Below are 26,694 nucleotides of genomic sequence, written 5' to 3'. Positions count from 1 at the left end.
AATGATACTCGCTCCTCAACAATGTGACCATAGAACAAAAACGCGCACGAATGTCAAAATCTAGCATATAAAATCGTATGAGAAATAATTGTTCTTTGAAAAAAATTTAAATTCGAATTTCATCAGAACTTACCAATTTGATTAGTTTTGATATAATCAGAGATCACTGTGACCTCATAAAACCAGCTCAGAAAACTTTATAAATTTTTTTTTGAAAAAACATATTTTAGCTTCAGACAAAAAAATTTTGGAAACAATTAATTGCTTCAATGCAGCAATTCAATTTTTAAATAAAAGTTAGGATTAGAATTTGCCATAATTGCCATTCATAAGCCAATTCTAAAAGCTGATGAAGCTTAGATTTATCGAGAGTTACTCAAAATATGAAATAACCTTTGCTTAGAACATTTTTCTGCCTAGCGATGGATATCAATTTCGTGCTTAACTACAATATCCTAATTGAAGTTAATCATGTACTTGCTTGTGTGAACACAATTCATATTTTCCCAGGTCAATCTAAAACTGATTTTTTTATGAAAGAAAACTTGACGGTTTCAATGGGGGAGCAGTCGCTATTGAAAACACAAACCTTCAATACTCTCAAATTATCATTGCTTTTGTGAGTCAGAATAACACAAAAAGAATCAATTTGAGCTCCGAGTAAGAAGATAAAATTTGTTCAAACGTGACAGTTTCTTATGATATTTTACATATTCTCTTTTTTTAATCCCAAATAATTTTTGCAAAATTTGATTATTCAATCGTATCGACAAGTTGCACTGTAAGTCTTAAAGACCTGGATAGCAACGACACTACCCGAATCCACGAAGAAACAATTTCTGTAACTGATGGCTGATTAAATGAATTAATTTTTCTTTAATTATTTTCACAGTGGTGGGTTGGTGCATGACAAGAGACATAAGAATACCTGTAACAGGCAAAATACTTAACGAGCAGGACACAACATAATTCAATTCATGAATTACTTACTTATAAAAGTTACCAACACTTGATTTGTGTACCACAAACAAATCCTCTTTTATCTGATTTTTTAATGATCTTTATCAAGGGAGTGCAAATAGGTAACCAACTGGAAGCTTCTAAATAAACTAGAGAAAGACAGAATTAGCACAAAAGATGACAAAAAAATTCTATTGCATTCATGATTGTCAGAAGCGAAACCCCAGCAACATGGTTGCAATCAAGATTCGATGATGACAATACCACAAACATCACGACAGGAGGGATGACGATAAAATTTAAAAGACGTTCCAGGAGTCGAATTAAAATAAGCCATCGTGAGAGAAGGAAACGAAAATGAAAGAAAAAGCATATTTCCACAGAACAAATCATAAACATCATTTCATTTTTAAGTATCATTTCATCATGAAAATTTTAAACAAAACAAAATGATCAATCAATTACTTAACTTTACAAAAAAGTAAATGTGTGTATCGAGCAACTAACTATCTGAAAAAAGGGATGAGTTTTAGTATCGCAACTACTACACTAAATTAAGGTTTAACCTAAATTTTTAACATTTTAAACGTCCCTCCGACTTAAATAATTCTTTTAAGATTGGACTCATTTTTTTCTGTTACTTTTGGCCTGGATATTCAAAACAAGTATGTCGCCAATCAGTTTTACTGTCTTGTCTTTAAAAGCAGACAGAGTGGCGACAAAGCGAGGCTCCCATCTTGAAAATTATTGATTTTTTGATAAATAAGTATGAAAAAAAAGAGTAAAATGAAATTTGAAGCGTAGACTGCAGGTGCAGTTTTGTCTCAGCCAAAGAGCTGTGAACTAGATAGGTAGTATTTTATTTTTATCGTGTCCCGGATCCTAAGGGAGTCCTTCCTAAGGAAGGGTTCTCAACTAAAGCAAAAACTTTGGTAAGGTTCCTTATTTTTTTGGCGTACCCCTATCCTAATTTTTGTAAGTGTACGTAAGTTCCCATACCTAAAGTAAAAAAACCTTCCATAGGGTTTTGTTAAGCTGAGCTTAAAAACCGGGACTTGATACAATAATTTCTTCTAATTCCCTTTAAAGCAGTCCCTTTTCCCGCGACAACTAATTAAAGTTAATCGTCCTAATTCCTAAACTTTTTTGTCCCAGTTTCATGTGGATATCATTTGCTGATTTTTCTTCTTTTTGTCGAGTATTTGTCTTGGTACTAGAAGTTTGTTATTGAAACTGAACCAAAGGATTGATTTCACACATTTGCTTGATCTAACACTTGGTTTTTTGCCTGAAGTTTTTTTTTTGCCTGAAGCTATTTATGGTGAAACATAGATTGAGCCCAATACGAATATTTTATTAGTGGTAAATTGGTAAAAAACAAGACATATTTAAGTCGAAGTAATTAAAACAGATGAGAAGCAAAAATCATCTGAAAAAATTTGTTTCAGACTGTTATGTTGATTGTTTGGTTTTCTTTGCGATGCTTTTTAGATGGTTGTTCTTCTGAAGCTTCCGATAAAAACAATGGTTTATTTAAAGGGGGACTTTCACGTACTCAACTACAGGAGGCTTCTTTTCGCAGCTCTGTTTCTGAGTAGGGCCGCTGTAAAAATGCCCAATCAGGAATTTGAAACTCGGGCGGACTGTTATCAGTTTCATTGTATGAGTTGGTCCACTCGGTGTTCATGTAAAAGTCTTCTTGAAATGCATTTTGTTTGGCGGCTTTATACCCGAAGGGCACTGTCGAAATCCCGTCCAACAGCAGAAAACGTTTTGAGTCGAATGGTGACTTTGCAAGTTTGTTGTGTTTCACTGTCATATTGGCGTGACCTTTCGAAACTTTAATACAGTTTTACACTCTCATTGTTTTCCCAGTGAATATTGTGTCCCTGAAGGTTTGGTGGATCAATTCTCGCTGGGCACTCCGTTTTAGTCTTTTGGCACTCAATTTTTGAGTGCCTTTTGAAATGAACAAAAGTTATCATTCTTTTCTGCAAAGCAGGGGATAGTTTCATTTCACTTCAACAACTCAAATTATCAAAGTTTCATTCTTGTTACCAAAAAATACCAGAAGACTCTAGTTTATGATTAAAAAAGTGGAAAAGAGATGAAATATGTTTTCAGATAAATTAACGTTTAGGCAACATTGTATAATGTTGCCTAAATTAGCTAAGTGCCCATTGTTTATTCGAAAAATTTAAGGGAGGAAGGGTGGTTGGTGGTGGTGGTAATTTTGATCTGTAAAAAAGTCGGAATGGGTTGGAAGGGGGTTGGCTTTAGTTGGAATTTTTACTTACTGTTAAGGACGACCGAATATAGTTTCGGTTTGAGTGCGATGAGTTCTTTGATCGGCTTCCCACCAATCTCGTCTTCGAACTCCATCAACACAACTTTCTTGTTGGTATCATTCGACTAGAAATGATCCTCATCATAATTTGAAAAGTCGAAAAAGGCGTTTATTTTCTCTAGGTCTTGTTAAACGTCGTCAGTTTTGTGGCATAAATAAAACTATCCGTGTCGGAGTAAAGGAGTTCGTAGTTTAGATACGGTTTCATTTTTTGATTGTGAAACTGAAACATGAAACGCTTGGTGAGGTCTAAGATGGTCGCACCAACTATTATAGGTTTGTCCAGCTATTTTTTTGTTACTGAAAAGCTGATTGTAGTTAATTGATTGTCAATGATTTGAAAGCGCTTCATTGTGCTCAGAGCTGTTTTATGTAGAAACTCTCTCTATCTCCAACTTCTATCTTCCTAACGTAGAATCCATTGTATTTCTGAGTGCTGAATGAACAATTAGCTTGTAAAAATTATCCTGGATTTTTTGACCGCGGTTTTTTGTAGGCGGGTGTTGAGGTCTACACCAAGATATGAAAAACAGCGGTAAATAAACTCCAGGAGAACTTTTGCAAGCTGAATGTTAATTCAGCATTCGGTAAGACACTGGAGTGTAAGTTAGAAAGAAAGAAGCTGGAGATTGTAAGGAACGATAGAGAACTTCTACAAAAAACAAATCTGAGCGCAATGAAGAATTTTCAAGACATTGACGAGAAATTATCCACAATCAGCTTTTCAGTAACAAACTTTTTCTGGAACAACTTTATGATAGTTGGTGCGACCATCTCAGACCTCGCCAAGCATTTCATGTTTTAGTTTATGTATCAAAAATTGAAACCGAAACTAAACTTGGAACTCTTTTACTCCGACACGGTTAGTTTTTCTTATGCAATAGAAACTGACGACGTTTAACGAGCTAAGTGAAAATAAAAGCTGATTTCGGCTTTTCAAATTATGATGGGGACCATTTTTTGTTCTTTGATACCAACAAGAAAATTGTGCTGAAGTTCAAAGAGGAGACTCGTGGGAATCCGATCAGAGAATTCATCGCTCTAAAACCGAACCTATTTTCGATCGTCCTTAATGTAAATTAAGAATTCCAAATTAATTCACCCTTCCACGCATTTCCTTACTTTTTTTTTCAGAAAAAAAATACCATCACCACCACCAACCTCCTTCCCTTCTTTCATTTGTTGCAATAAATTTTTAGCATTTAGCTAATTTAGGCAACACTATACAAGGTTACCTACACGTTAACATATTTGAAAACATGTTTCTTCTATTTCCTTTCTCAAATCATAATTTAGAGTCTACTGCTCTTTTTGGTGAAATGAAGGAAACTTTGTTTGGTATAAATTGAGTTGCTGAAGCGAAATGAAACTATCCCCTGCTTTGTAAAAAGGAATTATAATTTTGTTTCTGAAAAGGAGTTTCTCAAAAATTGAGTGCCAAAGGAATAAAACGGAGTGCACAGCGAGAACTGATCCATCAAACCTTCAGGGACGCTTTATTTACTTGGGAAACAATGAGAGTGTAAAACTGTATTAAAGTTTCGAAAGGTCACACCAATATGACAGTGAAACACAACAAACTTGCAAAATCACCATTGGACTCAAAATTTTTTCAGCTGCTCGACGGGATTTTGACAGTGCCCTTCGGGTATAAAGCCGCCAAAGAAAGTGCTTTTCTAGAAAACATTTATTGGACACCGATTGGACCATTTCATACAACGAAACTGCTAGCAGTTCGCCCGAAATTCAATTTCCAAATTGGGGATTTTTACAGCGGCCCTACTCAGAAATAGAGCTGCGAGAAGAAGCTTCTAGTAGCCAATTCAGTGAACATATAACCCAATTTTTTTATCGAAAGCTTCAGAAAAACGACCATCTAAAAAACATCGCAACGAAACCCATAACAAAAAACATCAAATTCTGAAACATATATTTTCAGATGATTTTTACTGCTGGTCCTTTTTATACTTCGACTTAAACTTGTTTTGGTTTTTTTTAGCAATTTACTAACAAAAATGTTTTCGTATTGGGCTCAATTACTGTTTTAACATAAATAGCTTAAACAATTAAACTAGGTTAAGCAAACCAAATGTTATTTCAAATAATTGTGAGAAATCCTTTGATTCAGTTTCAATAACAAACCTTTTTAGCATGCCAAATCTTCGACGAAAAGAAAGAAAGCCAGGGAAAATATCCACATGAAACTAGGACAAAAAAGAAAAATTCAGGAATTAGGATGATCAACTTTAATCATGCGTCAAAAGGGAATTTGAAAGAATTATTGTATCGGTCCCGGTAGTTAAGCTCAGCTTAACACGGTCCTATGGAGTGGTATCTTACTTCAGGTTTGGGAACTTACGTTCATTTACAAAATCCTAGGAGAGGGGTCCTCCAAAACATTAAGGACCCCTTTCCTAGAATTTTGTTTTACGTACGGCACTCCCACCCTTAGGAAGGGACCCCCCATAGGATCCGGGACACGATACAATACTATTGCTGTTCAAATGAAGCAAATTGCCCAATGTTCAGAATTTAGACCAGACATTTTAAAAGGCGGCGAGCAGTAAAATCAACCAGACAGCCCGGTCCTAACATTGACATACTTTCTGATTACAATTATTTCATTCGATAAAGCTTTTTTTCTTGCATCGGTCTATAAGATTCTGCAATTTAGTACAAAGAGTTCAAAGGTTTTTTTCACTTAGATTTTACTGCGCCTAAAAATTTGACATTGCTTTACATTAAATGGATCAATTCCTTTGTGTTGACAAGGTTGACAAAAAAGGCTCGGACTAATTTTCTGTAAAAAAGGTTTTTTATTATTGTGAGATTTTGATGATCTGTGTTCTAAAGAAGTAATCTAACATTTACCCTGTACTCAGTTTAGATCTATGAGTATTGAATAACTCTAAACATAAGCGGCGAAATATACATGATTACGGCTCAGAAAAAATTCTAGGTGATTTAACTCAAATAACTTTTCCCGATTATTTTGATAAGAGAGGTGATATACTATTAAAGCGTGACTTTTCAATTGACTGAGTAACCGCCTATCAGTCAAATATCCAACATAATCCGCTTCTGATGCTTGATTGTGAGACAACGTTATCATGCATAAAACTATCTAACAAAACTATGAAACTTTAACTCAAAGAAAAGACTTCCCGGGTCGAGATCCCGTTCAAAAACCGCTCAAGATATGAGCGGTTTGAGCGGTTTTCCAGCAAGATTTGACCGGTTTGAGCGGTTTGGGCGTTTTTTTTTAGAAAAACCGCTCGAACCGCTCAAATCTTGCTTAATAAAACGCTGAAAAGCTGATTGTAGTTAATTGATTGTCAATGATTTGAAAGCGCTTCATTGTGCTCAGAGCTGTTTTATGTAGAAACTCTCTCTATCTCCAACTTCTATCTTCCTAACGTAGAATCCATTGTATTTCTGAGTGCTGAATGAACAATTAGCTTGTAAAAATTATCCTGGATTTTTTGACCGCGGTTTTTTGTAGGCGGGTGTTGAGGTCTACACCAAGATATGAAAAACAGCGGTAAATAAACTCCAGGAGAACTTTTGCAAGCTGAATGTTAATTCAGCATTCGGTAAGACACTGGAGTGTAAGTTAGAAAGAAAGAAGCTGGAGATTGTAAGGAACGATAGAGAACTTCTACAAAAAACAAATCTGAGCGCAATGAAGAATTTTCAAGACATTGACGAGAAATTATCCACAATCAGCTTTTCAGTAACAAAATTTTTCTGGAACAACTTTATGATAGTTGGTGCGACCATCTCAGACCTCGCCAAGCATTTCATGTTTTAGTTTATGTATCAAAAATTGAAACCGAAACTAAACTTGGAACTCTTTTACTCCGACACGGTTAGTTTTTCTTATGCAATAGAAACTGACGACGTTTAACGAGCTAAGTGAAAATAAAAGCTGATTTCGGCTTTTCAAATTATGATGGGGACCATTTTTTGTTCTTTGATACCAACAAGAAAATTGTGCTGAAGTTCAAAGAGGAGACTCGTGGGAATCCGATCAGAGAATTCATCGCTCTAAAACCGAACCTATTTTCGATCGTCCTTAATGTAAATTAAGAATTCCAAATTAATTCACCCTTCCACGCATTTCCTTACTTTTTTTTCAGAAAAAAAATACCATCACCACCACCAACCTCCTTCCCTTCTTTCATTTGTTGCAATAAATTTTTAGCATTTAGCTAATTTAGGCAACACTATACAAGGTTACCTACACGTTAACATATTTGAAAACATGTTTCTTCTATTTCCTTTCTCAAATCATAATTTAGAGTCTACTGCTCTTTTTGGTGAAATGAAGGAAACTTTGTTTGGTATAAATTGAGTTGCTGAAGCGAAATGAAACTATCCCCTGCTTTGTAAAAAGGAATTATAATTTTGTTTCTGAAAAGGAGTTTCTCAAAAATTGAGTGCCAAAGGAATAAAACGGAGTGCACAGCGAGAACTGATCCATCAAACCTTCAGGGACGCTTTATTTACTTGGGAAACAATGAGAGTGTAAAACTGTATTAAAGTTTCGAAAGGTCACACCAATATGACAGTGAAACACAACAAACTTGCAAAATCACCATTGGACTCAAAACTTTTTCAGCTGCTCGACGGGATTTTGACAGTGCCCTTCGGGTATAAAGCCGCCAAAGAAAGTGCTTTTCTAGAAAACATTTATTGGACACCGATTGGACCATTTCATACAACGAAACTGCTAGCAGTTCGCCCGAAATTCAATTTCCAAATTGGGGATTTTTACAGCGGCCCTACTCAGAAATAGAGCTGCGAGAAGAAGCTTCTAGTAGCCAATTCAGTGAACATATAACCCAATTTTTTTATCGAAAGCTTCAGAAAAACGACCATCTAAAAAACATCGCAACGAAACCCATAACAAAAAACATCAAATTCTGAAACATATATTTTCAGATGATTTTTACTGCTGGTCCTTTTTATACTTCGACTTAAACTTGTTTTGGTTTTTTTTAGCAATTTACTAACAAAAATGTTTTCGTATTGGGCTCAATTACTGTTTTAACATAAATAGCTTAAACAATTAAACTAGGTTAAGCAAACCAAATGTTATTTCAAATAATTGTGAGAAATCCTTTGATTCAGTTTCAATAACAAACCTTTTTAGCATGCCAAATCTTCGACGAAGCTCAGCTTAACACGGTCCTATGGAGTGGTATCTTACTTCAGGTTTGGGAACTTACGTTCATTTACAAAATCCTAGGAGAGGGGTCCTCCAAAACATTAAGGACCCCTTTCCTAGAATTTTGTTTTACGTACGGCACTCCCACCCTTAGGAAGGGACCCCCCATAGGATCCGGGACACGATACAATACTATTGCTGTTCAAATGAAGCAAATTGCCCAATGTTCAGAATTTAGACCAGACATTTTAAAAGGCGGCGAGCAGTAAAATCAACCAGACAGCCCGGTCCTAACATTGACATACTTTCTGATTACAATTATTTCATTCGATAAAGCTTTTTTTCTTGCATCGGTCTATAAGATTCTGCAATTTAGTACAAAGAGTTCAAAGGTTTTTTTCACTTAGATTTTACTGCGCCTAAAAATTTGACATTGCTTTACATTAAATGGATCAATTCCTTTGTGTTGACAAGGTTGACAAAAAAGGCTCGGACTAATTTTCTGTAAAAAAGGTTTTTTATTATTGTGAGATTTTGATGATCTGTGTTCTAAAGAAGTAATCTAACATTTACCCTGTACTCAGTTTAGATCTATGAGTATTGAATAACTCTAAACATAAGCGGCGAAATATACATGATTACGGCTCAGAAAAAATTCTAGGTGATTTAACTCAAATAACTTTTCCCGATTATTTTGATAAGAGAGGTGATATACTATTAAAGCGTGACTTTTCAATTGACTGAGTAACCGCCTATCAGTCAAATATCCAACATAATCCGCTTCTGATGCTTGATTGTGAGACAACGTTATCATGCATAAAACTATCTAACAAAACTATGAAACTTTAACTCAAAGAAAAGACTTCCCGGGTCGAGATCCCGTTCAAAAACCGCTCAAGATATGAGCGGTTTGAGCGGTTTTCCAGCAAGATTTGACCGGTTTGAGCGGTTTGGGCGTTTTTTTTTAGAAAAACCGCTCGAACCGCTCAAATCTTGCTTAATAAAACGCTCAAAAACCGCTTATTTCTTGCGGTGATTTTTGAACGGTTTTTCAAGCACTATTTGAGCGGTTTTTAAACGGTTTTTGAGCGGTCTTCCCGGGTCGATTACCTAGACTCATGTCCAGACTTTCGCGACAAAATTTTGGCATGTCCAGGCTTTCCTGACCAAAATTAGGCATGTCCAGACTTTGGCGACCATGATGATACGTCGCGACTATCGCGACCTAAGCGGAAGTGGCGCGACCAAAACATCGCGACTCATATTTGGTATGTCCAGACTCTCGCGACCAAGAGTTGCCATTTCCAGACTTTCGCAACCGAAAATCTAAGGCGCGACTTTCGCGACCGAGGCGAATATGGCGCGACCCTGCGGCTCAGGAAATGGCCTGACCGGCGCGACCAAACCTAGCTATTTCCAAACTTTCCAGAACAAGATGGAGACGGCGCGACTTTCCACACCCACATGGAGACGGCGAGACTGTAAAAAAGTTTTGCAGGGCTTTCTCGACCGAGGTGGAGACGGCGCGACTTTCGCGACCATGGTGGATACGGCGCGACTCAGGAAACGGCGCGACTCCAAAGGCAACGGCGCGACCGGTTTGGCCAGCGCGACCGAAATGTGCACTTTCAAGACTTTCGCGACCGAGGTGGAGACGGCGCGTCTTTGCAGACCGAAGCGGAGACGGCGCGACTTTTCAGACCATTGCGGAGACGGCACGACTTTTCAGACCAAGGCTGAGACGGCGCGACTTTCCAGACCGAGTTGGAGACAGCGCGACCAAGATTATATTCCTCGCGACTGAGGTGGATACGGTGCGACTTTCCAGACCAAGGTGGAGACGGCGCCCCTTTTCAGACCAAGGTGGAGAGGGCGCTACTTTCCAGACCGAGGTGGAGACGGCGCGATTAATAGATAAACCGTTCAAAAACCGCTCGAACCGCTCATTTTGAAGCAAGATTTTGAGCGTAATTGTCTAAAAAAAACCGCTCAACCCGCTCAAATCTTGCTTCAAATTAGGTGAAAAATCTAGCCTCGGGTTCGGTTTTCTGTGCAGATTTGAAAAAAAGCGTACTATGACGCTTCACATTGTGAATAAACAAGCACTAAAATGTTTATTTTTTGCAAGCATGTAAAATTGAATTGTAAAACGTTCAAAAGTGCCTTTTTTTTAAACTGAATACTCGATCTTTCCTAAAACCCCTCGGACATCTACTTCTGCGAGATTTTTGCGTTCAGACCTTAAGATGGGGTTTTCCTATTTTTTCAATCACCAAAAAATTTTCGTGTTGACCAGGTATAAATTGTACTTTGAACCAAAACAAAGAGGACTCTCTTGGTTGCAAGAGTGTCTAATTTTTGAGCTGGAGATCTGCATTGGGTTAAAATCATGGCATAAAAAGCACATAAAAAAGAACATAAAAGCATGCTTAAACGTGAGGGCGGAATCAAAGGCGAAGAAAGTTCATTTAAAAGTCAAATAGCACATGTAGTGATGTCTTATGATTTACTGCATATATGTAGTTAATCAGACGTCACTATAATTGTCTTTCGTTTTTAATTCAACTTTATTAGCCTTTTAACATATCTAGAGCCTTCAGTGCCTCACTTCACTGATGAAAACTAACAAATAAATATCTGGAAGACAAAAATTTCAAAAACTTTTACACCTTGGAAAAAAGTGTACGATGTCGAAACTTTTTGAATGATGGGCAATTTTTTGGTGAATTATGCCCTATAATTCACCAAAAAATTGCCCATCATTCAAATTGTGCATTTATTGGTCGCCACACTGCTTACGCCATTGGTCGTCACATTTAATTGGTCGCCATTATTCACCGTTTGTCTTGATTTATTGGTCGCAGTTATTAGTCGCGATTATTTGTGCATAGAAAAAGCCTAAATAATTCTGCAGATCTCTCATGAACAAAAAAAATATAACTTGTTTAAACGGGAGGGCGGAATCCAAAGCTATGAAAGCTCGTTCGTTTAAGTATCAAGTAGCAAATGTAGTGATGTTTGATGATTTACTGCATATATATTCTTATTCAGACGTCACTACAACGGTCTGTTGTTTTTAATTGAACTTTCTTAGCTTTTTATTATATCTAGGGACTTCAGGGCCTCAGCTCACTTAAAAACAGTGAATCAAATTCTGGAAGAATTAATTTTTCAACAATTTTTACAGCATTGAAAAATTGTACAATGTGTGTACCTCTGCTATTTCCAAATCCAGTCTCCGAAAGTTTGTCAAGTTCGGACTGCATAACAGTTGAGAGATTCACAGCTTCGTACTAGTAAAATATATTTTATCTATCAAATAAGATAAAGCAATTTCCATGAAACAGCCACGGTATTTGTCAGGGCTGCCAGCCCGTCATACTTCCGTTGAACATGTCACATAAAAGAAATACTTTGTTACCGGAGAAAAGAATTGGATTCTCGACGGCCAGTTAGTTCAAATTTTGAATATAAAATCATAGCAAAGGTTGTCCCTGATATTAACTGTAAAATATGTTTTGGTGAAACTGAAAAATGATATAAGAAAAATTTTTTGAGGGACAACCTTTGTCTTGAAAAACAATGAAGTTTTTTTTTCATAGCTCAATATTTTTAATCATTTGCAATAACTAGATGCAAACCAATGGAATGAATGAGAATTAAAATTGAATCAAATAATTTTGCAAGTTTTCTAGGGCAAATTCTTTTTTTAAAAGGTCACCACTAAGCTTTCATGAAAGTGAACACTTTTCTCGATAACTTGAATAGCTCAATATACTTGGCATTTTTAGCATTATTTTCGTTGAAGTTGGTGATTTGTACAACTCAACAATCCAAAAATCTATTATTTACGGCGTGAACTTCAAATAATACAAATTGGTTAACACAGCTATTTACATAAAAGTTTCCGGGAGTAGAAACGAAAATCAACTTCTTTAATCTAAATAAGTTGACTCCGAGAAAATTGAAAAAAAAATTGGCTAGTTCACGAAACAGGTACGAGTAAAACTATCAATAACGGGTTTTCTGTTAAAACTTTACGGACCATATATTTTTGCCATGATGCAGCGATCTTTAAAAAACTTATGATTCTATATACGCCTCAAAATAAGAAAAGACTTGAAAGTTTGTTTAAAAAGATGAAAATTTTCACAAGTGTTCTGTGTTCAAACCGCAGAAACTGAGCGTAACTTAATTCTGTATCGCTTATTCATAAAGAAGTTGATTTAAGGAAGTTTCTACATGAGGGAGATAAGAACTTGGGTTATGGGAACAGCTAGAATGAGTGCCTTGAAGCTTGCAGCCTGGATAGCACCGGCATCTGAAACCACAACAAAGCATATTAAATTAGTCGGATACATTTTTGGACGGCGGGCAAACTTTTAGTGAAATGAAGGGCATAATGCGCCGTTATTAGTCGCCACACTTCATAAGTCATTAGTCGTCATAATTAATGGGTCATCATAATTTACTGGTTGCAATAATTTATTGGTGGCAGTTTTGTGTCGCCGTTATTTTTGCGTAAGAAAACCTGAAAACAAAAACCATGCTTAAAGTGGAGAGCGCAACCAAATGCGAAAAAATCAAATAGCATATATATTGATGTCTGATGACTTCCTGCATTTATCTAGTTAATCAGACAGTTGCCTTCTGGTAATTAAATGAACTTTCTCAGCTCTTAATAAATATATAAGGCTGTTACTTCTATTACATATATGAAGTAAGGGTTTCACAAGACTCTGAACAACAAAAGCACAAGATTTTCTATATAAGGAGCAGGTGTGTTGAACAAAAAATGCCAGTTTAAAGGACAAAACACACTCAAACGCAGAAAAAGTTCTTTTAAATACCAAAACTTAAATCAAGTAAAAATTCAGCATTCGCATGTTTAAACAGAGACTGATTCAATGTATGTACCTGTAAGGCGTAACCTTTTTAACGAGACTCTGAATAACAAAAGCACAAGATTTTCTATATAAGGAGCAGGTGTGTTGAACAAAAAATGCCAGTATAGAGGACAAAACACACTCAAACGCAGAAAAAGTTCTTTTAAATACCAAAACTTAAATCAAGTAAAAATTCAGCATTCGCATGTTTAAACAGAGGCTGATTCAATTTATGTAGTATGTACCTGTAATGCGTAACCTTTTTAACGAGACTCTGAATAACAAAAGCACAAGATTTTCTATATAAGGAGCAGGTGTGTTGAACAAAAAATGCCAGTATAGAGGACAAAACACACTCAAACGCAGAAAAAGTTCTTTTAAATACCAAAACTTAAATCAAGTAAAAATTCAGCATTCGCATGTTTAAACAGAGGCTGATTCAATTTATGTAGTATGTACCTGTAATGCGTAACCTTTTTAACGAGACTCTGAATAACAAAAGCACAAGATTTTCTATATAAGGAGCAGGTGTGTTGAACAAAAAATGCCAGTTTAAAGGACAAAACACACTCAAACGCAGAGAAACTTCATCTAAATACCAAAACATAAATCAAGTAAAAACTCAGCAATCGCATGTTTAAACAGAGACTGATTCAATTTGTCCCGAATGTTTCAATTTGTCCCGAATGTTGAGTAATGGTCAAATTAAGACAGGTGTACTGGAATGAGCTCTATAGGTTTACTTGCCTGCGGAGCCGATGGATATCTCATATGTATTAGTTCTGATGCTTGCCACAACAGGGGTGAGCTCGAAGTCGTAACTGGTTTGAGTAAATCCTTCCAGTTCCCACTCACACGTTGTCGTCCCTGCACCTTCATCCGTAATGCAAGCTGCTGCTCCCCCTTCAAGAACATCATCCACAGTGAGGTTGTGTTTATCTTCTGCCTCTGGCCCCCCCTATAACACCACACATACGCAACTTAACTCAACTCAACTCAATGGATCAATTCTAACACAACTGGTGTTCTATGTACTGCCAGGGATGGATTTAACAGTTTGCTACTAATCAGATACTAATTTAATATGCACCTATTTTTGGCTATCTAACCTAACATAAATTTTAAAAGCCTCAAGCAGAAGCGTATACCAAGTTTCGGACAAATTTTTGGCCTAAATCAGCGGATATTAATGAACTGCTTCTTTTACTGTTCAAAAGTGATTCATTTGTGAATTCAGGCAATCAAGAAAGTATGTTGAAGCGAAAAGTTGAAAACACAGAAATTAACAAACACAGAAGTTAATCAAAGAAAAACTGCTGAAAAATTGAAAAAAAAAAAGAGGAAAAAAAAAGAGGAAACAAAGTGCGGTTTTCTTCATGACGTGTCAACGAGCAGAAAATTCTAAGAGCAGAAAATGTCCAAAAGCAGAACACTAGATAAAAAATGATTTACACTAGCTAGTCCATAAAAAAACATTCATGGAAATTTTTAATACGGTGCATCAATGCAGATTTAAATTATCCGATCGAAACAAATAAATTTCGAAACTCCAAACAAGTTTTTTTTCAAATTTGTCTAGGATTAGACAAAAAGTGAAGAGAACAAAATTGGGTCAATTGGGTTTTTTGGAATAAACAAGAAGAATTTTTAAAATACTCAGCTGATTGATGAAAAATTATGTCAAAAGAAGTCTCTTACAAATCGCAACAACCTTTTAGGAAAGTGAAACTCTCAAAAATAAAACAATATTATTTTTTGGTGCCAAAAATTTCACTTTTTTTTACCATACTAAAATCAAAATCTTTGCCTAATAAACAAATTTTAAACGTTTTACGCAAAGTTTTGGAAATTTGACTTTTTTGGAACTTTTGAACTTTCGCACTTTGTTAGGCTGGGTAAGAATCTTCTTTTGGTGTAATGTTTTCATTAAAAAACTCGGTAGTTTCAAAGCGATTCTTGAATAATTAAAAAATTCCAAATTGACCCAATTTTGTGCTATAGTTTTGATTGAGAACCTCGAAAAAAAATTGCACCAAAAAATTCTGACGAATTTCCGAGCAGTTTTTGGTCTCCTCAGTTTGTGGCTAATCTTGATCCAATTTGAGAAAAACGAGTTTGAATATACAATGTTGTTCGTTGTGTCCAGTTTCTTTATTTCCAACGAAACAAAAAAATTATTCCATGATTGATTAAATTTGTCTAGTTTTCAATTGAAACTTTCAAACAAATTATGAACCAATTATTCAAAAATTTTCAGAAAATATTTGTTTAGTTGGTAATCGTGACATTTCTACTACTTGTTGTACCGGTTAGCTTATAAGAGTGAAAATTTTTCTGTATTTCTGCTCTTGGGACTGTTCTGCTCTCAAACCATTTTCCTTTTTGCTCTCCCTGCAGTTCTTCTTACATTTGTGTTAGTTTAGACATTTTTCCCTCGCTAGAATAACATTTTTTCTGTTTTTGGTTTTTAGTGGTTACCGCGATTGAATTCTTGTTCTGCAATTTTTTGATCCCCGCATCCGATGAGCTTATCTTCGATTTTTTAGGCGTAGAATTTTTTCAGAGATGGAATAGGAAAAACATCATAGTAAGCTATTTTTTCTTAGTTTTCGTCATTTTTTTATATGGGCAAAAATATGGAATCGCTTACCAAAAGCTCTACATAAAGGCCCATTGTGATGGTACCAGTGCTTAGGAATTTGAAGCTGACAACACACGTGTTCGTTTCATTGTCAATCCTGGCGCCAATATCATCAACTATGTCGTAGGCTGAAACATGGTTGAATTCACATCCCGTACCCAACGGAAGCTGTTTTTCTAGATATAAATTCTATGTAGATTATCTAGCCTAGTTTTCTCGTATTTTCCGTGCAGAAGTGATCTATTTCTTTTCTAGTTCAGAAACAAACAGTTTCCGGAAAGAAATAACCCGAAATCAGTTCACTGCTCAACCGCAACGAGATAAACACGCTTCGAGTATACACAATAGCAGCAGCGAATACAATGCAAACTTACACTTGTTATAACATTGTTATTCTCCTAAAACTAGGGATATCTATCAAGGGCTGTAGCAATGTTGATAGAGCAAATTTTTAAGAAATCAGAAGGTCAGGGGTTCGAGCCCCAGCGGGAGACTTTTTTGTAGCTAGAAATAGCCTAGATTTAGCTAATTCCTGATCAGAATTAGGATTAGAAATAAAGTATTTAAAGAAAGTCCATGCTTTTTTTAAACATTTCAAAGAGAATTTCTGAGCAGAATATAGATTAGATACAATGTATTTCAGTTCAGAAATAAAGAACTTTCTCGGTACGGGATGATACTCATAAACAGCTAAAAATAATTAAAGTTGACCGGCACTATCTATACTTGACCCGATTTGCTAAAATTCAACCAATCTGCTAATTTAATTTCTCATGATAGTGATTTATTTCAAGAAAAGCCCATTTTTTCAAAAAGGAATCCGCATTTAAGAACTGCACGAGTATCTGGAAGACGGCGATCTTGAAAATCTTGAGCAAAAAAACAAAAGGGGCATCCCGGGTTGACCTGCATACACCGAAAATGCTTATCATACACTTCCATACATCAAGTGTGTGGAAAAATGCTTGTCATAAAATTTTCATACAATTTCATACTTATTTGTGTGGCTCTTTGATTCTAATAAAACAGTCTGGTGGTAAAAAAACCCAAGGTTTTCGTTTTTTGAAAAAATTGCTTATCACACAATTCCCATATATGGAAATTGTACGACTGGCATTTTTTTAATGGCGACACAAAAAATTTTTCAAGTAGTTTTGAAAATGTGGCCCTAAATTTATTTTTTTTCAACCGCAAATCGAATTTCGTACGCAAACAAACATTTTCCGAAAAAAACAATTTTGCATGCAAAATTTAATTTTGTGTGCATAACGTAGTCCTGGATACGATAATATTGGCTTTTATCTTTTCAATTAAATTTTTTTTTTTCAAAAACGCTGAAAATTCCTATTTCTTTTGTATGGGGTGTTTATGTATGCCTTGATCAATGTCTGATAATTTGAAAATTCAAAAATTTAAAATAATCATCATTAAAAAAATTTGCCAAAAATTAAAAGTTTGTTACTTTTATTAGATCAATTGTGAATGGCAGCGCAATTCAGGTCGTTTTCTATGCATTGTAAATGCAAGACCGTCCAACCTTTGGTGCTTTGAGTAACCAAGGTCTTTGTCACTTGTGTTCGCTTGCAAACAACCGAAAATTTTTCAGAAAATATATTTGGAAAGAAAAATCAAAGTTTTTGGTTTATGGAAAAACACCTATCATACAATTTTCATATATGGAAAAATGCTTATCATAGAATTTTCATACAATTTTCTGTACGTATGGAATTGTATGAAATTGTATGACAAGAAGTTTCTCATAAATGGAAATTGTATGATAAGAAGTTATGGTCAACCCGGGATTTCGCCATCTACATCAGACTCAGACAACCAGTGCAAAGACCAATGCTAACTTCAAAAATCCCACTGCGTCTGGGATCTTCGGGAAAAAACCTTTGGAAGCAGTTTTTTTTAGAAAAGACACGCTAAAAATTTATATTATTACAGTTTTTCTAGAGCATACGGTAAACCAAATTAGTGGACACAATTTTCAGAAACTGTACCATCCAATCTAAGGAAAATTACTTCCCGGCACGACTTTGATTTCGGTTTAAGTTTGCCCACTGATCCATGTGCAAATATTTTATGAGTTTATCAGAGGAAAAATATTGTCTCCCTCGAAGAAGAAAACCCCAGAAGCGGCCCAAAGGACGACGTCCTAAAGGAAGACAAAGAGCAACCACCAGAAAAACTACAGACCCCACCTCCTCTAGGCATCTTAGAATCGCCTCGTTAGGTTCGTTCTTTTACTCAGAAAAAAACGAACTTGTCCTCATGAACTCCAAACAAAAAGCTAAAAAAAAATGTCACTAAAAATACCTTTTTTAGTGTCTAAAAACCAACTCTATACTTGCGCAAACCTTGTTCAAATAAAAATTTACTTGCAAAATCATACCGAGTTCGGTTTCTATAATGCAGTTCAAGTGCTCAAAATTTGCATGAAAAACAAAACATTATTCTTAATTTTTGTTTTCTTGCGTTCAGCAAACACCTAGCTAGTTTTTTGGTCGTTACTAGACACGTGGTTTTTTTTTTCAAAAACAAGTATAATTCACAATATTTAGTGTCAATGTAATATCACCGCTTCAGAGCAGGCAATGACTTGAAAAGGGTTACTGTGTTTGACCCCAATGGCTACTGTAAACGTTTTTGAAAATTGATTGCAAAATAGCTGCGACAGGCAATTAATTTGAGGTTTTCAGATTATGAAAAAAGCTTCTCATTTTGATCATTTTGTTTCCAGTTTTGAAGAAAAAAAAAACGCTTTTTATTCCCTGCAATGAATCGTAACCTGTACAAAAATTGTTGAAGCGCATTTTTGTCATTTTGGTTTTAATAAAACTCCCTTTTAAGTATTTACGCAACTTCCGAGGGATGTTTCAAAAATTTTATATTATCGGAGTAGTAGTAGTTGGTGGCAGAAAAGTTTCCTGAAAAAAATGAATATCATGTCTTTTTTTCTTGAAACTTCTGAGAAATTGAAGCTTTAGATCCGCAGAGAATCCAAACATTCGAACCACGGAAATTAATTTTTTTGCAGAGCTCTAGCATCTTGGAAAATTATCATGAGGTGAGCATGGATACCAAATAACGAGGCCAACGGTAACCGTGTATTACAGGAGTTGCAAGCGGATTCGGCAAAATCTTGATTACAGACTTGTCAAGGAACCCTTAGCATTGATAGTGTTTTTTGATCCAGTTTACTCTTTTGGATTCCACTGAAACACTAAAAAGGCTTTAAAAAAGGCGAGTTTGCGGGCTGTGCAGTAAAGTTTGCGGAATTTGGAACATTTTGGGGAATCAAAGCAAAAATTATATATGTAAAACAACCGTTTCACTTACATTCTGTAAGGTTGAGTTCGATTCCGTAGCTGTGTGAAGATTCTCCACCTTCAACGATACCAGCGATTGTCACGCTGTTTTCCATGACGCCGACCAGGTCAACAAGTTCTGCTGTATCTTGCGACCCATCCATGACTATACACACATATTCCTTTGTTGTTGGCTATAAGTAACATCAGTGTTTAAAATATATAATTGTATCTTTTTAACTTTGGGCGCATGCCAGTATAATTTAGTTTGTACAAAAAAAAAATCTAAAAAAACATAAATCACAATTTAGTAAATTAAATTGACTGGTACACCACCAGCGCATCAACAGATCAGTTTTCAGATGTTCCTGAACGGAAAAACTGGTCTTAAATACAAGGGTGGATCTAAATTTTTCTGGGGGGGGGGATACTTTCAAAAATTCTCCATAATTTTGTCAGCCGTTTTTTGAGGTCGGCGGAATGGATTTTCCGAGCTCTCCCAAAGCACTTAAAAGACATTTAGGGTCCGTCAGCCGAAAACAGATGTCCTAAATAGTACAAAAGGGGGACCCTTTAGGTCGGCATGGAGGGTGTTCCCGCCTTCTCTAAATCCGCCCCTGCCTAAATAGTTTATTGGAAAGAAACAGGTAGGGCAAAAAAGTCATAAAATTAGAATTATTTGAGAAATAATTGAAGTAATTAATCAAAAAACGAAACGATTTTGGGTAATTACTTTGAATATTTTTTCAACTTGGAATCCCAAATTTTATAATTTGACGCGAATTCCCGTTCGCCCGGTGTCGGACACTCAACTGAAAAAGTAAAAGGCCAGTCACAACACAAAATAATTTTTCTTTTATATTGTCGAAATTAAGACCCGGGTTGAGGTATTCATTTTTGCTCAAAATTTTGCTATGTTTCGATTATCTTGGTCAATTTTCCTATAAATAGTCGAACAAACGCTAATATACGTATGTTTGTTTTCGCAATCAAAAAATTGTCCTCGACATTTTTCAACACGCAAAAAAATTTAAGCGGATTGTGGAAAAAAATGCACTCTAAGCGCGGAGTTTTTTTGAAATAGTGATATGGAAGCATATACCCGGATCAAGTAATTAATATTAAAGTGGGTTTAAAAAACGATGCAGAACCGTGTCAGTAGAGTTGATGTCGGCAACTACTACCAGGTTTTGAGCCTGAATCCCCGCCTCCATTGAGTTGCTTATTTACTAATTCCATGATTTGTGAGCCAACACTATTGTTACGAATGCCTTCTTATCAGCTGTTTCGGCCAAAAAAAATGCATTTGTTTCGTGGTGTCTTGCCGGATGTTCTGACGGTAGACGCTCAACTTTCTTTGCGACTGTTCTCGAGTTCAATCTCGCGGTGTGTTTCTTTGCTCGCGGTGTGTTTCAGTCGCATTCGAGGTATATTTCGACTGCTTCAGTTGCAGAGTTCTCTGTGGGTTTGTTCTTTGGAGTAGGAATGGCATTTTTGAACTTTTACACGACTCGTCCTAATTACCTCTGTATTTGCCTACCAGTAATTCCAATTTCAAAGTTGATTTCGAACTTGGGTTGGAAAAGTAAGGACTCTGTGAACCGTTGTACTTCTCAGAAATGTTCAAATACTAATGTCATACTAAAGACGACTAAGCTAGGTGAGCCCCAGCTAGCTTTATTTTGATGTGCCCCAGTTTTTATCCAATCACATGACCTGCGAAATCCAGGTTCATTTCTTCGTTAGTTTCCGAAAATTCTGGTAATTTCTGAGTTTTAGCCGAGCCCAAAATGATTTAAGATTCTCACCGGCTTTTATACATTGCGCAAAAATTTTTCCGCCTTGCTTAATTTCTCGGTGTAAGCGTGGCCTCCAATTTTTTTCTGCCAGTGCTTTCATAGAAAACTGTTCTGGGTGGATTTTGTGCAAAAAGGTCATGAATGTGGGTCTGAGGGCAGCTGGCTTAATCAATTTGTTGTCTTTGAAGAGTAGTCCTTATTTCAAATGAATGTCCTGTTGAAAGGTTTTCAACTGGGCACCGAATTTATCCAGTGGTTTTCCTTCTTCTAAAGCCTTCTTTACTTCTTTCAGAATTCTCTCTTCGTCTTTCATCATCAGTAGTACTTAATTCGAGCAATGGTCTAACAACACTAATGGGGATGATGGCAGATTTAACTCACTCTTTTACATCGTAAGTAATATCTGATGGATTTGGGACATCGTTTTTGATTTGTGATGAGATTCCTCCTTTTTCTGAAAGTATCGATTGTTTTAAAGGAAGTAGTGAGGTGGGAAAAGCTTAAAACTTGGGTTTCTCTTCTTGTTTTAAATTTGATTAAAAAATTTATAACGATGGTAATGAAAAAAAACGATTTTTCGGACAAGAATTTTTGATTAAATTAGATTTGGAAAGTTTTAAAGGTATGCAACTGCTCGTACAGGACTCGTTTGAATTGCAAATTCGAAGTGTGTCTGAGTTGTGTTTAAGAACATTCGCAAGGTGATGTGTTGTTACATTCGCCGATACATCTGGTTATCGGCGAATGTTACCAGAAGTTGTTTAGGAATCGAGAAGCGAACGCGATAGTAATCCAAAATTTTTGGTCTCATTTTTCCAGTATAACTCCTAAACAGTTATGCGAAGCATTTTGTTTTCACTCATGAACTTCTTTTAATGTCAAAGTTGTTATTCTTGGTAATATTAATGATTAGTTTTCTTTGTTATAGAAGAGCTGTTTTGTATTAAATGTTCCAATGATAAACTGATTTTTTGTTTAATAGGGGCCAAAGCGGTGAGTTCAGCGTTGATAGATTGCGGATAAACTTCAATTACTGGTTTAATGAATCAAAAAATGATCGTTGTTCTGAAAAATTCTTTGGATTCAGGGTTTTACCAATGGTTTTATTTATGTGTTAGAGATCTTGAAACCTAACCGTTCAATGTCTCTTCGAAAAAAGCACTTTTCTCCTATTTTACTGCCATGTTTATGCTCTCTAAGATATTCAAATTTTTCCAAATGTCGATTTTATATTCAAACAGTGGAGCTTTTGAGGCAATTAGGGTATCATTGATTTAGCTTTTTTTGCTGATTTTAATGTGTATCCAATGGCGAAAATGGACAATTCTGGTTATATACATTTTGGTCTAAACTATTTAAAACCAACTTCATCTTTTTTGATTTACAAAGTCTAAAAGATGTCCTTTGTATATACAAATAATACAATTTATTTCAGTTGCTGAGTAAACGTTCAACTGTCTTTGGGTAAAATTTTTTTCCATAAGTCATGCAAGCGTTTGAATTTTTTTCAGATCTGTTACTTTTTTTACAGAATTGAAATTTTTGAATATCTTGCCGCTGCTGTTGCTGTAAGCTTTCGTCATGATCAATATATGAAGATGGTTATAGTAGACCTTATTGTCGATATCTGCTTGATTGAGTGCAACCACTGGATTTACCGTTTCCGACAAGAGTCTCCGTTGGAGGTCACAATTTCTCATTTTGAATTTGAAAACGTCTCTTATCCACTCTTGTTCAGCGTTTTTTCTTCTTTCGCAAGTTCTAGCTAAATCCGAAATTGTTCCCCAAAATTGATCACAGGACTCTGTGTCCTTCTGTTTTCGGCTCAACAATTTTTACAGTTCAAACGTTAAATTCGCTGAAGTGACAAATGCTGCAAATAGAAGATCGCAAATTTGCTTGGAGGATATGGATGAAACTTTCAACGTTGGGTGTTTTTGTTAAAACACTCTTTTTCCTCGGCTCATAGAGCTAATTGAAAGATGAATCTGACTTTTTTATCCGCTTCGTTTCTCCTCAATCCACCAAGTTTTTGTTTCTCCTCCTAGATTATTTTGTCCTCCGCGTTTTCATAGATTCGCATTACTTTTTGTTTCTGGTCTCTCTGGCTTCCTTCAGAGTTTCATATTCTGAATCTTGTGGACCACTCCATTCTCTTTGGTGATGATAGCCAAGTGGAACCGTTCAATCCATTTTGTCTATTGAGTGGGTTGTTCTACAGTATGGTTTGGCCAAGAGGTGGGAATTCCCCGCAGATTTGAATCAGCTGACTGCGGTATAATAAGAAGTGATAAAAAACAACTGCTATACTAAAGCTATCTAAGCTAGGTTAAAAGAATAAAAAGTAAAAGGTTGAAATAAATCTGACTTTTATCCCAAAGAAAAAATAAATGACGCGGAGTCCATTGGACGCCGGTTAGAACACAACTGAAAAGTACTATCACAACAGTACTATGTTATTCTTTTGATTCGCTCAAAAGGTTCCTGTTCACTACTTTAAACAATTTCTAGAGCGCAAAACTTTCCCACAGCCCATAATTTTTACGTCAGGCTTGTTACAACACCAATAAAAATGGGTTTGTGGCTGTCCGTTACTCCTCCTCCTCCTCCTCCTCCTCCTCCTCCTCCTCTTCCTCCTCCTCCTCCTCTGCTTACCCAAAGTTTAAAGTTCTAACTTCAGTAAATTCAGAGAAACGTAGTTTTTTAAATTTTAGTAATCGATTAAAATTTATATGATATAAAGATTGCTGCACTTGATTTATCTAAGTCTGTCGCATATACTGTTTAAATAAAGACTCTCTGTCAAGACCAAACTCCGCCAGTTTTCAAACCAAACCCCAATTTAGAACAAAAATTTTGAAAGAAGATTCTTACATCGGATATCATTGATTCCCCAAGGACGGTCGACCCCTGCTTGAGTTGAAACTTCACCGACAGTGCAGATGCATCAGAGTCGAATTTCAGGAAACACATTGATCCATCATCAACACTGTAGCTCATCTTAAAGTGGTTAGGGAAGGAATCAGGAGTGTAACCTACACACACACATAATTATACATTTATAATGGCCATAAGATGGCAATACTATACATTCATTGGAGCTTTTTAGTGGTCGAGGGCAGACTTAACTTACGACTCATCCACAGGCGGGTACTTCTTCTCCTAGACCCCGGCAAGACAGCGCCTGCGCACTCGTCATACCCATACGCATCTACATAGTAGATATGTCCACCCTGCGGTGCATCGAAAGTGTAAGTATCAGCGTGGGAAGTTTCATTGGTGACTATGTTCCACCTATTCATATCCTGGTTCCAGACCCAACTTGAAATCAGTTATGCCCCAGCACCGGTGATGGTGACGGATGCCTCGGCAGCATCGCCGTCACCATCACCCAGCACGACTTCGGTGGGGTTTGCAGGATCTAAACAATTCAATTGTATCATCTAAACAATGAAAGTCGCGAAAGGAATTTGAGGTCGCCGAGATCAACTTCATTCTGATGCCTATTGATTTGGTTTTACTATTTTGAACTAGCCGAGCTTTGAAAACAAATAAATATAGGGATCAGGTTAGGTTAGACTCGTAATTCTGCAGAAATTTTGAAAGCTGGTTTCGTGGCATTAGCCAATAATGTTTCACCCAATAAACCTGGTAGTCCAGGCCTGGTTCCTGGTAAAAAAATTTGAATACGAGCCCTGGATTTTTGGACCGATCAATGACATTGACGTTGATATGGTTTTCCCATGATGAAAAATCCACATGACTTACCGGAGCAGAAATTAAAGTTTCGATCAATAACCACAGGTCCCGACGAATCTACGATGTCATATACTTTCAAAGACCTCTCGACTCCTGGTTTTAAATTCTCCACAAAAACCACATGAATTTGAAATGGTTCGTTTCCGTTGTAAGTGAGCTTGCATTCAGCTTCTGTCAAATCGGCCGAAGCGTCACTTTCTTGGCAAGTCACGTTTTTCAAGATAAAATCATCGTTTTGAAAACCTCCTGTTTCGCTGTAGGTAAAGGACACGTTCACAGCAGTCTGGGTCGAAGTCGAAGGGTCCTCTTTATAAAGGCCAGGCGGTCTTCCAGCCTCTGATTGCTGTACCACGACTGAAAAAATTAAAAATATCTAGTAACGAACAGCGTCACTATATGACACAAAAAATTCAAATACTATAAACAAATTTATGATATTTAATTACTAGTGTGTCCCAAAAGTATCCCCGTTCTAGTAACAAAAAACTCATAGCACCCCTGAGTTTTGTATTTGGAAGGTCTTCAATTTACCGGGGAAAGGGTCTATAATGAAAAAAAAACAGTTTTTCTCGGGCCACCTTTGTTTCTATTATTTGTACGGTAAGACGAAAGAACATTGTTTATGCAATTAATTTTCTATAGGTTGTAACCATAGGTATAGAAATTGTTTTGTGACAACAAGCGAATCTAAAAGATTTCGAAAAAAAACATACTTGAAAAGTAGTTCGAAGTGCTTTGATTCAATTTATACACTTTATGTTTAGGATAACACCTTAAAAAATGATTTTCTTGGTTTTCAAACCATGTCTAAGATAGCTTTTTTACCAGACTTATCTTACTTTTGACTGTTCCGCGACTCCATTTTTTATCATACCGCGACTTATTTTTTAAACATTCTGCCTTCGACTTGTTTTTTGAACAAGTCGCGACATATTTTTCGAACATAACTAGACTTGTTTTTTTTTCGACAGAATTATCCTCGATAGCAATTGCGCCAAAGCAACAGTCTAAATTTAACATATCAGATCAGCTTAAAAAAGTATAATGGATATCATGGTAAATTTAGACGCCAACGGCCCGAATTCGATTACTCCAAAGTCCTAGCGCGTCTAAGTATTTAAATTTGTGAACTGTTTTCAATCATGCCGCGACCTAAATTTTCACAATGCTGCGATGTATTTTTTAACATGCCGCGACTTTGGCCGGGACTTAAAACCCTGTTCAGACTATGGAATTAACATCTAGGTCGAAACAAAACCGCGGAAATGCAGCCCGGAAAAAACTCCTGTTGTTTTAACAGCCGACTCTTTTTACCGAATAGAAAACCTTTGGAAGACAGTCAACTTACCCAGTATCAGTGAGGCTACAAGTACGTTGATGATTTTGATCATTTTCGGCTTGTTTTTGCGATCTGCAAAAAAAAAATTGTGTTCATATACCAAATAAAATACAAGACTGATATTGAAGAAACAAACGCAGTAAATGAGGCAAGTTCATGCAGTTTAGTACAAGTAACTTCAACATCATTTGGTACATAATCAGTGATATTTACAAGGCCTCTAACTTTTGTTTTTTTTTGTACATAGCTAGCTACAAAAACTAAACAAGTTATCTCAAGTTGAAAACAAGATGAGTGCTCATGTTAGAACATCAATTTGAAGTGATTGCAGTCTCATATGGCATAAATTTAAAATGGCATAAAATGAAAAGTTTTCAAATGGCATAAATTTAATGCAACAGTTGCTTTAAAAAATCGAGAAAAACCTTTTTCGTGGACCATGTGAGAAAATAAGCCAAACGTTCAATTCAAAAGTTCATTGA

General features: G+C 36.1%; 2 protein-coding genes across 3 annotated transcripts in view; both read right to left on the bottom strand.

Moving 5' to 3' along the window:
- Positions 1-26,694, bottom strand: part of LOC134853292 (selenoprotein M-like) — a 413,832-nt gene that overhangs the window by 60,190 nt on the left and 326,948 nt on the right. The window lies entirely within an intron of this gene.
- Positions 12,582-26,418, bottom strand: LOC134853291 (uncharacterized). The gene is made up of 8 exons (XM_063869263.1): positions 26,222-26,418; positions 24,883-25,227; positions 24,248-24,535; positions 23,989-24,149; positions 19,347-19,509; positions 16,014-16,132; positions 14,111-14,321; positions 12,582-12,798 (listed from the first exon to the last, which is right to left on the bottom strand). Exons 3-8 carry the CDS (start codon positions 24,414-24,416, stop codon positions 12,716-12,718), a joined length of 906 nt encoding a protein of 301 aa, XP_063725333.1. The 5' UTR covers positions 24,417-24,535; positions 24,883-25,227; positions 26,222-26,418; the 3' UTR covers positions 12,582-12,715.

This window comes from Symsagittifera roscoffensis, chromosome 8, assembly GCF_963678635.1.
Source record: "Symsagittifera roscoffensis chromosome 8, txSymRosc1.1, whole genome shotgun sequence".
Lineage (NCBI taxonomy): Eukaryota > Metazoa > Xenacoelomorpha > Acoela > Convolutidae > Symsagittifera > Symsagittifera roscoffensis.
The sequence above is the reverse complement of the archived record's forward strand: the minus strand, read 5'-3'. Positions and strand labels throughout refer to the sequence as shown.